Here is a 13,504-nt window from a genome sequence, read left to right on the forward strand (position 1 = left end):
CACAGTGGGCAGCAGCACAATGATGCTTCTTCTCACAAGACTTTATAATATTATTCACAACACTCACTGTACTATGACAGCAATTTTAAGATCCAAAATGTGAGGGTCACGATGAGATACACCACTTTATTGTCACAACCACATTCCCAGTGGAGTGTAAGTCACATTTAAATACATCCTACTCAAAAAGGAATTAATTCAGTCCTGAATATCTTGAATGTTTGATGCTTTAACCAAATCCAAGCTAACATTCAAAAATCATCTTCACCTCCTGAGAGTATACTATGTGCAGGTGGATTTGAATAGCTGAAGGAAATGGAAGAAGCGTAGGCAAATGCAGAGCAACGGTTTGGTTCTAGTTGACTACAGCAGCACAATTACAGCACAAAACAAGGAAATAATGTCAAATGTATCACTGCATTCTGAGTAATGTTTCACCAAAACTGGTTCACAAAAAAAAGAGCCAAAAGCAAGAGGTGGACTCATTTTTCTTCACAGCCTGAGGAATGCACATACCCCCCTTAACAAATGATCCAGCCTGTGCAAAAAGTTCCTAAAAAGCTCTCCGAGTGAAGAAGCACAGAGCTTGATTTTTTTTTTCTAGTGGATATATACTGAAGCTACAGTACAAGATGCTTTTACACAAAATTCACCTGTCATACTGACCTGTATCCCACCTTCAGTGCCTCAAAAGAAAAGAGTATCTCATGTAACTGAGACCTTAGAGATTCTCTCTGTTGTAGTGAAGGTTTGTGTTTGGGTTTAGTCGCTGGCAGGAAGTCTTCTGCTCAAATGAAACCCAAAGAATGCAAAACATACCTCCTAAAAAGCTGTGAGTAAACACTTATTTATTCCACAGACACCTGCACTCTCACCTGGACTCTTAAAGAATTACTTGACTAGCAAATGAGGGCAAGCATCAGTGTGCTGAGAGCAGGAAACTGATGCAAGGATACTTTGATACTATTTAAAGGTGCAATGTGTAGAACTTAGTGGCATCTAGCAGAAGTAACCTGGCCGAAATGTCACATAATATTCATGACTATGTTTTAATTTGTGTATAATTACCTTGCTATATTAGAATGAGGAACACATAGGAACTACCATGTTTCTACAGTAGCACATAACCTAAATAGGGCCTTTAATGTCTTTTGCAAGTTTCGTGGCCACTATAGTTTTTCCTACGTGTTTGGAAGGGGAGAGGGAGAGGTATTTAATTGGTTGCAATCTGCTACATCACCATTAGATGCTACTAAATCCTACACACCAATCAATCAATCTTTATTTATATAGCACTAAATCACAATAAAAAAGTTATCTCAAGGCCCTTTTTAACATAGAGCAGGTCTAAACCGTACTCTTTAATTTAACAGTGGTCCTTTAAGTTGATATTTTAGAAGGACATGCCTCTCACTGACTGCAGCTTTAAAACAACCAGCAGTACCAGAGTCTGGTTCCAGTATCATGACAAACATGCTGTGCGTGGTTTATTGAGCAGCAAACAGACTGAGATATTCTAAATATTTAACTATATTTACTTATACTTATTCCAGGGACAGATTGAACCCAAGAACCTAGCAGTGTCAATACAGAAATTTACTCTATAATTAAAGGAATAGTTTGACAATTTGGGAAATTCTCCTATTTGCTTTCATGCAGAGAGTTAGATAAGAAGATAAATACACATCTTTTAACCAGAAGCCATTCCAGATAAAGACTGGAAACAGGAGGAAACAGCTGGCCTGACTCTGTCCAAAGGTTCAAAATTTCCCTACCAGCACCTCTGCAGCTTGTAATTAACACGTTATATCCTCCTTAGTGTGAAAATGACAAGTTGTGGTTTTACAGGGGGGTTATCTGCTGGACAATTTCTCAGCTGGCTGCCTCGACTTCCTGACGTCACTGCGCGGTTGCCAGGTTACCTTTGGAAAGATCCAATTTTAACAATTTTCCTCTGCTTGCTGTTTTTTTTATGCTAAGATGAGCTAATTAGTATGTGGCTGAAGCTCCATACATATATATCATCCATCGCTCATCATCTTTGTTTACTCATATGGAAAAAAAAGCATCGTACATCCTGAGTACAGTGTTGAGTGTTTGATTTATTTTATGTATTTATAGCTTATATTTATATTCTTCTCCTCCTCTTTTCCTCTTCTTGAAGTAGCCTATCCATCCATCACTATTCTTATTTACTGTTTATCTTGTCTTGAGTTAGATGAAGTCTTTGCATAACTTTTTAGCTGTCCATTCACTTTGAATTCATGTATAGCTGAGTATATGTACTAATAGGAAAAAGTGTGTTTTTACAACATGACCTTGTAGACAATCATATTTTTTTCTACAATAAAACATTTTATTCAAGGTGTAAACAAATATGAGCGTGGTGTAGAGCTTCTCATCCAACTCTCAGCAAAACATGATTAAGCATTCAACCCTGTACAACCAACTTCCTGTCAAATAAGTTTGAAGGAAAATGCTGATGATCTGTGGGAGGGGAGGAGAGAGGGGGGGGGGGCTATGCAACAAAAACTACATTTAGCAGCACTTTTCAACTCTAATGGTCCAAAACAGGCAGAGAGAGCATCCTTTTAACATTTTACTGATTCCTGCTATAGCATCACCAAGCATACTCTAACAGCACTACAGTACATGTCCTTGACAAAACCAGCAACATTTTTATCCTTTCACTTCTTTATTTAAAAGTCAGCACCGGTAAAATGAAAGGCACCACATCTTGACTTAAAACAACAGCGAACTTTACTTGAAACATGCTGCCTACCCGGCTCAATGAAAGCATACAACTTGGTAAAGGAAGAAAAAAAAAGTGCAAATGATAGCTTAGAGGCACGGGTAAGATGTTTTCAAAGTTAAATCGAAGGTCAGGAAAAACAAACCCGTGAAACAGTCATCACTGCAGGAGTGGTGGGATTTGTCTTTAAAAGCTTCTGGATTATTCTTGTTTTCAGTATCATTCGATTTAATTTCATCATTTCAAAGAGAATGAGAAAACAAACAGCTCACAGTGTGACGTTCACCACTTGGAAGAGAATAGAAAACACATTTTAGCCAATTTTTTATGTTGACATATCTGAAAACAGCTGGAGAAAGTCAATGGAACCCAAAGTATCTGACATCAAATACAGTTTTCGTTTCAAAAGCAGAGGTTTTTGTGTTTGCGTGTGGATCAGGTAAGAAGAAGTAATAATCTCAATCACTCACTGTTCTTGCAGGAGAAAATCCACGTTCTCTTGAGAAATCTGCCCAGTCACAGGATGGCGAAATGTCGTGGTCCTCTGGTTATGACTGCAGCGACAGAGGGAGGAGAGAGAGGAGACAAAATTAGCAACCTTGGTTGCACTGTAAACACTGTGAAGGCATCACCCTGGATTTCAACCCCACTGTGTTCACAAGTGCGGCAGACACGAGCCGATCATTCCCTAGAGGAGTAGCGGGGCTTAGAAGCTCTGTCCAACCTCCCCACCCTGATGGGCCTTCGTCCCTGACTTTCCCAGCTCTGTGTAGAATGTGAGGGGTGGCTGCAGGACCCCCACCCCGCCCAACCTATCCCCTACAGCCTGTGAGGGGCAAAGTGTTTGGCTCAGCACAAAATGCTGGACAGTGTGGGCCTGGGCCTCCATCAGTTATAGACTCAGCCAGTCACTCTAAGCCTCAACCAGAGTGTAAAAGCATTCAGCTGGGTAAACAACACGGGGTGGCAGGGAGGGTCACAGTGTGTGTGTGTGTGTGTGTGTGTGTGTGTGTGTGTGTTTTAGGGAGTGAAGTGAACTGCTTTACCCTTCATCAGGAGGGTGACTGCTTTATAACAGATGACTGGCTGTTATATACATACACATGATGAATATAGCTTCATGCAGCTTGCAGCAGAATCAGCAGTGACGCAAAACAAACCCTGAGAAAACTTCTTGTCTCCTAAAAACTGCTCCAGTACACCTGCTTGGTATCCATCCACCAACAGAGGCGCAATATTAAATCAGAAACACCGTGCACACTCAGTAAACAAACCTCATCTATGTGAAGGTTCAGGGACCTTTCCCATCTCTACCAGAAATCAATGTAACACTATTTTCCATTCACTATAGCAGCTCACATTACTCATGCTGTACCGATTCCTGCTTCATGTAGCAGAAGATCAAATCCTACAAGACTACAAGCTTTCCCAGGAGGCATGCAGCAGCAGCAGCAGCAGCAGCAGGCTCCAAAACAGGGATTTACAACGCCAGTAATAGCACACAGCATGAGACCCTTAACACAACTTGTCACATGAAACTGGTCACAACTAATAACACTTGTAGACACCTTTCATTCAACTCATACTGACATCTGTTAGTGTGGTTTTTCCTGTATTCTTTTGAAAATGACATGTTGCTACAGTTACTGCTGCTGCTGGTGTAATTAGTGATCTTAACAGTAATATAGACTGTAAGAAAACACTGGCATCACACTGGTGGCATGGTTACTGAAGTCTGTCTTTCTGTTTCTGTCGACATCTTTGACAGTTCAAACAATGTTTTAGGTTCGACTTCACTTGAGTCAGTTTACTTGAAACCACCATCTAGAGACCATATGAGAAACTGCAGCTCAAGTCTACATTCAGTCGTGGTGCTGTTGGTTGCTTGAATATAAATAACACTATCAGATCAAATAAATTAGTCAAATGACTCAGATGATCAGCAGACAAAACAGAATAAATTAATAGAAGTTCAGAAATATTTCAATTAAACATATAAACCCAATAAATAAATAAACTCATATATAGCTATGAAATGCTATATATGAAGCTCCACTACATTGAAGGTATCAATAATATCAATAAATAAGATATAATAATAAAAAATAATAATAATCGTGACATTATTTGAATTATTATATCGGTATTATCATAGTTTGCTACATTGAAGCTACTTTTATATTTTTATTCTATAATTATAAATATTATCATTATTATTAATAGTAGTAGTAGTAATACTTGTAGATGCTCATAGTTCAAAACTGAAACAGTAATATTTCAGAGTAATCTAAACCTTTCCTCTCTTCCCTGCTTTATATATTTTAGTTTGTCTTAGTTTGTCGTACTTGTACTGATGATACTGCCCAAAAAAGTGATTTAGTAACAGTCCAGTGTAGTTAGTGGTTGTTATTATTTAATTCTGCCAGGGTTTGGATGAGTTCAACCTTTTCTTCTACTGCAGGCTGAATAATGTTCACATTTTCTACAGCAGCACGATACATTTGGTCGTTCAAAACAAAAAGAGAGAGAGAGAGCTTAATTCTTCTCATCTGGACCATGTAAAGAATTTATAGGTTTCATAAGCCCTGACTAATCACTTATAGTGGCCTACAGGGGTCTGTACTCACATTTACACATGAATGTTTGACAGCTCCTCATAAAAAAAAATCTCTGTAATGCAAAAACGGGTGATGAGGAGCATAAAAGAACCTTTGCTCCCCAATCCACAAGGGAGGAGAGCAGCTCAGCACCGGAGATGGTGTTAGTCACGCTGCCAGAGGAGTGTGTTTTACAGGGCAAAATCACACAGTGCACCAGATAGTAGCATCTCTCAGGGGGATACGCTCACTGTCTCACTGTAACAAGGAACCCTGCAGCCGAATCAGAGGGGCTCTAAGAATTAATAATTGTCTGAATGGGACAGAATTATAATCAATCAGTTATAGCATGAACAGGAAAACAAATCACCCTGACAGGCCTCTGAGCCACGAGCTATGACGGAGACTTTCTCCTTGCAGAGCTCCATCAAATTCAACAGCAGATGTTATAAATGGCAGCTCCGGTGATGTCAGCGTTGTTTTACTGATAAACAACTACCTGGGGTCGATGCTGGTGACATCATGTATGTTGCATTATGGTTACAGATCAACAATGTGAACAACCACTGAAGTAAAAACCATTTTCTCCCCGACATTTTCTTTAAAAAAAAAAAAAAAAAGAAAAGGCAGAATTATCCTTCTTCCAAACATGAACACAACTTATCCTATTATCTAGAAATGATAAAAATTAAATACAAAAACTTTAAAAACTGTGTACCTGTGTGTCTCATTTGGCACATGGACATTTTGGACATTTAAAAAAAGTGATGAATATGTATGGAAGAGGTCTTTGTTGGTTGTTATAAATGGATTATATTTAAAAATGAATCACATTGGCAGGAAAATGTTACGTAAATGCGGATTTAAATTACATTTCTGGGAAATCATGGTAAGAGGATTAACACACTATGACATTATTAGTGTATATTAATGGTCCATTATATTATTATAAACATATTCCACTAAAAGCAGCGTTCTTCTGCAATGTGCTCATTTTACAGACGTCAGCTATTTTACATTTTACATTCCCACAACCAACAAATTGTGTAGTAAACAACACACTAAGACCGACTAATGAATCACCCATTATATTGCTGAGTTAAAAGATTAGGTTCATTATCCACCGATGACATTCACAGAAACGTGCAAGAACTCATAAATACATGTCAAATTCACAGTGATCTTATTAAATTAACTGCAGTATGTTAAACCTATTAACTCGGATCTCTTTGTCAAGACTATTAAATAGTTAAGAAGCATTTATCACCGCTGAGGACACAGTCACCTCAAATCCTCTCAGTGAGCTCAGCAGTAAATTTGGATAGCGATTATGCATGTTCAAACAAAAGACATGTTCATTTCTGAGCTGACACGTGAAGAGCTTCTCTTGGGAAGCTGATAAATCCGTGTCTGATTGCTTCATGGAATACAGTGTCCCGAGAGGTTGTTTATCAGCGGCTGTGATTTCATTCTGCAGGTAGGTTCAAAATAGTACAATATATAATAGACGTGATAGTGTCATTTCACAAGAGCTGAGGCAACGATGACCTGAACTGCAAAAGGGAAATACAGTTGAAAGTAGCTCTAAAAGCTTTATGTAGCACCCTTTTAACAATGGCCTTTAACACTGGAAATAAAAGACCTGTTCACAATGTACCTCTTCATTTCTGGCACCATTTTTGCCATTTGGTGCATTTTGTCTATTTTTCCCTCATACTCACAGCAAGATGTGATGAGTCTAGCTTCAGTAGAGTTGAATAAATATGTTTTCGATATCTAAAAAGTTTGGTGTCAGTTCCTCAGAATAAAAGAGCAAGGGCTTCTACATTGAGTGACCATTTCTTATGAGTTGTACAAGAAGAAATTTATAAATGAAACCAAGATCGAGCGTAAGATCAATATACTAGAGAGCAATCCAGACACCACATGTAAGAAAAAGTTGCCTTACCAGTTACCACACACTCTCACTGCTGCTTTTTCTATCTCCATACTGAACACTGTTGAGACCTTTGTTAAATGCTAAATGGGTCAAGTCCAGTACCTTTTTTCTAGGAGTTGGGGACTAACTGAGGTAGAATTAGATGAGGTATTAAAAGATGAAAGGGGTCAACCAAAAAGTTAAAGCTGCACAAATTAGTATTTGACCATGTTCAATAATCACACACCTTTCAGCTCATTATTTTAATTCATAGCCTTTGTTTCCTGCTGGATGAGATGTAGCTAACACATTAGCCATACTAACTTTGTACGGCCATAATATGTCAAATGTATGATTTTTTTAGCTTGTTGTGGAAATCTGCCTCCAAGTGGCCAAAACTGACATTGCACAGCTTTAAAAACAGCATTTTATCACTTAAAAAACTCAATTCAGTGTTCAGTGATCTAATATGTAAGGAATAGAGTGTATTATACAGCTTTTAGAGTATATTCAATTTCCAACAAATTACCATATATCATCAAATAAAAAATGTCTGCTGACCATAATGTATTTTGAATGTAACCCATTTGATGTCTATTTTAAAGAATGAAATACAGTTCTATTAAATTTTCTTCTGACTTACTACAGTAGGCAACATGTACAGTCTCTGCACGCCAAACTGCTGACATCTTGATATCTTGCTTTGCCCTTTAAGAAATACACTTCATTCCTACATAAATTGTCATGGAAAATTATCAGAAAACAAAAGAGTGTGTGTCTTTGTGATACATATTTCTGTTTTGACATATCCTGTTACTTCGTGGAATGGTAATATGATACATTACCACATTTCACACATTGAAAGCTCTGATGAAGAGAGCTGTAAGTATGTTTAAACCGATAATACACAAACACAAAACTTCATAACAGACATTCATAATGTAGTCCATGTGGGTCAGATGAGAATACGGGTGCTTGAAGGCTTTGAATTCAAAAGCCTGTGCTCAGCCTTTCATTGTGTTCATCTTGTATTACATTATTTAGCTACAGCTCACTGTGGCTAAGAGATACTGTAAGTGCACCTGAAATACAGCATCAGCTAAGAGCTTACTGTACAAATGTATTCCACTCATCCAAATATTTCTGTAGTCCCATAAGCTTCAATCTCCAAGGACAACAGAGACACTGCTCTACCTTCCCTTCCCCTGCTGGCTCTCCAGCTATGACAGACTTACATAACAGCCATATCATTAAAAGAGCTACCTCTCAAAAAGCCCAACACCTAGTGATTAAAATAGCCTACTTGATGCTGACACTATACACATGCAGCTTTCCGTGTAAGACGTGGTGTTTACCTGCAGGGCGGCAGGGAGCGTGACGGGTCTAGAACATACAAGGGTGGAGTCAGATTAGCCAGGGTGTAAATATGAAAGTGAGTGATGTGTTTATGGGGCTCAAGTATAATTTGATATTTTGAAATACCTGTAATGATAGAGTTACTGAGTTTCGGTGACAGTCAAAGATTGGCAACATTTTCATTTCGGTTACAAACAGCCTGATCAAAGTTCAACTAAACAAGATGATAAATATGACCTTCAATGCTACAAAGTACCAAAAAATGCCAAAAAGTACTGAAGCCCCCTCCCCTCATTATTCATGGCAGGGAGTTCATATGCATAAACCCCACTGGATGCATGTTAACAGGACCGTTGCTGTTACATATAAGATTGTTGGCTTGTTTCAGATACTGTATTAGATGTAATAAAGTTTCATTTCTGTTTGGTTTGTGGTTTATTTCCTCCTTTACACAATACAATTTGGTTTTAATAGTCCAATGTCCATAGTCCAATGTTATTGTAATGGCAATGGGACAAAAAATAACTAATGTTTTAAGACACTTGAATCACATCAATTAGATTCTACTACAAAATGTACCATAGGAGAAAAAAAGTAGATGCAACTTTAAAAAAGACAAAAGAAGGAATAATGTAACCTGATGCACCAGATGGTTTGTTACACAGAACAGTATGAGAAGTTGTCCTCTGCAAAACTGTTTGAAAAAGGGCAAACACTTTCAAAAAAATTTACTTGACAGGTGATTGGATGAGCCATCTGTCTCTCAGCATCCTACCTAGCGAGGCAGCAGGATTACACGAGAATCCTCATAGGACACTGATTAGTGTAAACGACGGCTGGTTCAGACACAAGAAGGATAACAAGATGGATTCTTGTGATCTTGTAAATCCAGCTGCATCACAAGGTAAGGATTGATTGATGATAAAGTGTAAATTGGAACTTCTTCGGTGTCTCCAGCTGTCGATGGGACATACTGGTTCTTCTTCCAAGGCTGAGATCAATGCCGCAATCATTCACTTTATATAACAGCATAAGTGACTCACCATCATATAACCACACATCGTTTAGAGGCAAGTTTAAATTGAATAACATTTGTCTTATGGGTATTTATACATTTGATACAGTCCATGAGGGTTAAATTAGTTACAGTGGCATCAACATTTTAAATTTAATTACTGTGAACTTGCAGATGTACAAATTGTTATTCATAGAAGATGTCAAGCTTAATGCAGTGAAACGTGTTCACAGTTTGCATTTTCCACAGACTGTCTGCAGGATATTAATCCAACAAATTTATCAAACTTGCAGAGACCTCCTACTAACCGTTACAGTCTGTTTGAAATTCTCAAATCTGAAGCCAAATTCAGCTCCATCTGCTACAGCGGGGCTTTTTCTCAGATACAAACAACAGAGGATTGTGATTGCACCGACGGGCTGAGCTCAGACACACAGAGTATAGCACATGTTTTTTTAGTGATTCTGACACTTGTTTCAGCACTGATCCCAGCAGGGAACATGTGCCTCTATCAAAAGCATCAGATTCATCACAGTTTTTTCACCCGTGCACCTTCTGAGATGTAGACCGAAAAACTTTGTTATTGATCCAACAGTCTGTGATGGAAAAACTACCCTGACTCAACCAGACAAACTGTTCAGACAACATGGCATCATCATGTCTGGCAAAAGCAGAGCAATCAATGGCAGCTCTTTCTTTCACACTAGCTTCTTAAGATATTAATAAGGAGTTTTGTAGCACAAGAGTGAAAGATCTGAAAGAGGATGTGTGACTTGTGCTTTAATGGATTTAATCCTTTGACCAAACACAGATACCCAAACAAAATGTCTCATTACTTTGTCAAGTGAGAAAAAGAAAAAGCTCTAAAGGCCACTCTCCCTTTTATGTTGTTTTAAGTATTTGATTCATGTGATCATGCAGCTCTCCTGTAGCTGAAGCAGACTAAAAGACAAGCAATGACAAGAGGAATCAAACTAAACCTTCTTGCCCCATGCAGCAGACCATCTTGACTTGCTGTCAGCTGATACATAGTGCGCTTCAGTTTGACTTTTTTTCACAGGAAGGAAGGAAGGGAGGAAAGGAAATGAAGGGAAGAAGGAAAGAAGGACAGAGGAAAGAAGGAAAGGAGGAAGGAAAGGGAGTAAGGAAGGAAGGAAGGGAGGGAGGGAGGAAGGAAGGTAGCAGGGAGGAAGGAAGGTAGCAGGGAGGAAGGAAGGGAGGGAGGAAAGGAAAGGAAAGGAAAGGAAAGGAAAGGAAAGGAAAGGAAAGGAAAGGAAAGGAAAGGAAAGGAAAGGAAAGGAAAGGAAAGGAAAGGAAAGGAGGAAGGAAGGAAGGAAGGACAGATGGAAGAGAGGAAGAAAGAAGGAATGGAGGAATGGAGGAGGGAAGGAAGGGAGGAAGGAAAGGAAGGAAGTAAGGAAGGTAGCAGGGAGGAAGAAAGGAAGGAAAGAAGGAAGGGAGGAAGGAAAAGAAGGAAGGAGGGAAGGAAAAAGGAAGGAAAGGAGGAAGGACAGATGGAAGGGAGGAAGAAAGAAGGAAAGGAGGAATGGAGGAGGAAAGGAAGGGAGGAAGGAAAGGAAGGAAGTAAGGAAGGTAGCAGGGAGGAAGGAAGGGAGGAAAGGAAAGGAAGGGAGGAAGGAAGGAAAGAAGGACAGAGGAAAGAAGGAAGGGAGTAAGGAAGGAAGGAACAGTCAAAACAGAGGGGGTCAGCTAAACCTTCTTGCCCCATGCAGCAGACCATCTTGACTTGCTGTCAGCTGACACATAGTGCGCCTCTGTTTGACTTATTTTTCACATGACATTATGAAGGACGAGCGGTAAACCGTCGGGGGGTTACGTAAACAAGGGGGCAACCCATGACAGCACTCACTCTCCAACACAACCCTCCTCTCATGCAAACACACATGAACACACACACATACCACGCATGATCTCTCTCGCTGACATACGAGCGTACACACTGCACCTGCTGTGTCATGTGATTTGTGTGTCACCAAGGAACTGCAGTTACTTTACTCCTGTTTATCAATGTTACTAGGAAAGAAAGTGCCAACTGATTAATCATTATAAGAAAATTAATATGCGAAAAATGTAAGTAATTGATCAATGAATGCATTTATCAAGCAGAAATGTCAGGCTCTAACCTTCTAACATTTGTAGATGTCACTCCTGATTCTGGCAAATTATTTTCAATAGACACTTTGTGAACTAAATGATTAATCCATTCAATAAATAAACCATCAAGAGACTAATAAATGGCAGAGTTGAAACCATAAAACTCAGTTGAAGTCTATTCTCTCACTCTTCTTGCCAAATAGAAGTGTTCCTTCAAAGCCTTTTTTTTTTTTTTTTTAAACGCTGCCAATAAGGTTCAAGTTCAACAGTAGAATGGAAGTTCATTCTCTCCATTCACAATGCTCAGCACACAGAAAGACAACATTTCATTCCTCCGGGTGTACCTTTAAAGCCCAAAAATCAAACTATTCCTGCAAAGGTTTTCTAACGTTCATTCTGTAGCTGTTCTGGTTCAAACTGAGTCACCACTGACTGAACACTGACCTCTGTAATTACTTATTGACAACGTTATTATCTAAATCAGCAATAAAATTGTTTTTGAAGAAGCGAAAGAAGAAAGACTTGATTTGGAATGAGGTTTAGTCCTCTTCCTTTAATGTCATTTCCAGCTTGTTTGTCTTTTTAAAGGAGCTCTATATTAATGTCAAATGCTAACTTTTATTCTATTTCAATTCAGATTCATAAACCACGGCTATAATTGTCATCTGCAACTCACACTAATGGTACATGCAGGTTGTTAATGTCTCCTCACTCATTCATTGATTTTGTTCTGACACCAGCAGTATGTATAAGAATTTTTCTGATTTGTAACCATTATATGTAGACATTATGATAAGTAGATGGTCTACCAATCATTTCAACAAGCTTTTTTGCTACAAAACATGACCACAGAGCAAAAACACACACATGAATAATCAGTAACAGTCTGCTAAACACACAGTGACACAGAGTTAAATAGTGTCCCTCGATAATTAATCATCCTGTTGCTTCTTGACACAGACAGGATGTTGTTACTTTGCATCGGCGGACTGAGATTTATCTCGTAAAGCATGCAAGATGAGCGACATTAGTAACTCTGAGCATTCATTATAATAAGACAAACTAAGTCAAGATACTAAAGAGGTTAAGTGTATATCATTTTTTGCCATAAAGCAATCCAGCTGATTAAATTATGTTAGATAAAGTGTAGAGCTAACACAGAGAGTCTTTTCACTTCCTGTTTGCATTCAGTTATTGTCTAATGACTCTGCCAAGGCCTGAAGTTAATGTGCTAATGATTTACTGAAGTTAAAATACTATACATGGCACTTTGGACATTTCCTTTTATTGATGATGCACCAATCAATGTGTCACCATGTCCGATAAGACACACCTCTAAGCGAGTGTGACTGATGTATTAAAAAGTGGAGGCGCTGGCTTTGACTGAAACCCTTATCGCAGATAAATAGGAAGGAATTTGTCTTTGTATCTTTTTGCCACTGCACCTACACCTGCCTGTGTTTTAACAGATGTGGTGCAGACAGAGTGTTTCTAAATGATTTGGTGAGTGGGTGTTCTCTTAGTCAAAAGGTCACGTCTATTTAAAAGGTTTTTCCAGTTGAAATGTGTTTGAAGTGCAGCGAGGGAGGGCGGGGAGAACTGCTGCCAGTGCCGAATGGGGAAACACACAGCAAGGTCATTCCCATTCACAGCACACTGTACATGTTTAACAATGTGTGCGTGTTGGTGCATGGGTGTGTGTGATGCATTAAGATAGAGAGAGAGAACGAGAGAGAGAGAACGAGAGAGAG

The 13,504-nt window shown here is 38.9% G+C and overlaps 1 protein-coding gene across 3 annotated transcripts in view; it reads right to left on the reverse strand.

The window, feature by feature from the left end:
* The window catches only part of LOC128358286 (pleckstrin homology domain-containing family A member 7-like), a 148,662-nt gene that overhangs the window by 64,778 nt on the left and 70,380 nt on the right, over positions 1 to 13,504 (reverse strand). For all 3 annotated transcript variants that reach the window (XM_053318510.1, XM_053318512.1, XM_053318513.1), the window contains one exon: positions 3,223 to 3,306. In XM_053318510.1, the coding sequence (XP_053174485.1) occupies positions 3,223 to 3,306 (84 nt within the window). The remainder of the gene's footprint in view (positions 1 to 3,222; positions 3,307 to 13,504) is intronic.

Source organism: Scomber japonicus, chromosome 5, assembly GCF_027409825.1.
Source record: "Scomber japonicus isolate fScoJap1 chromosome 5, fScoJap1.pri, whole genome shotgun sequence".
NCBI lineage: Eukaryota > Metazoa > Chordata > Actinopteri > Scombriformes > Scombridae > Scomber > Scomber japonicus.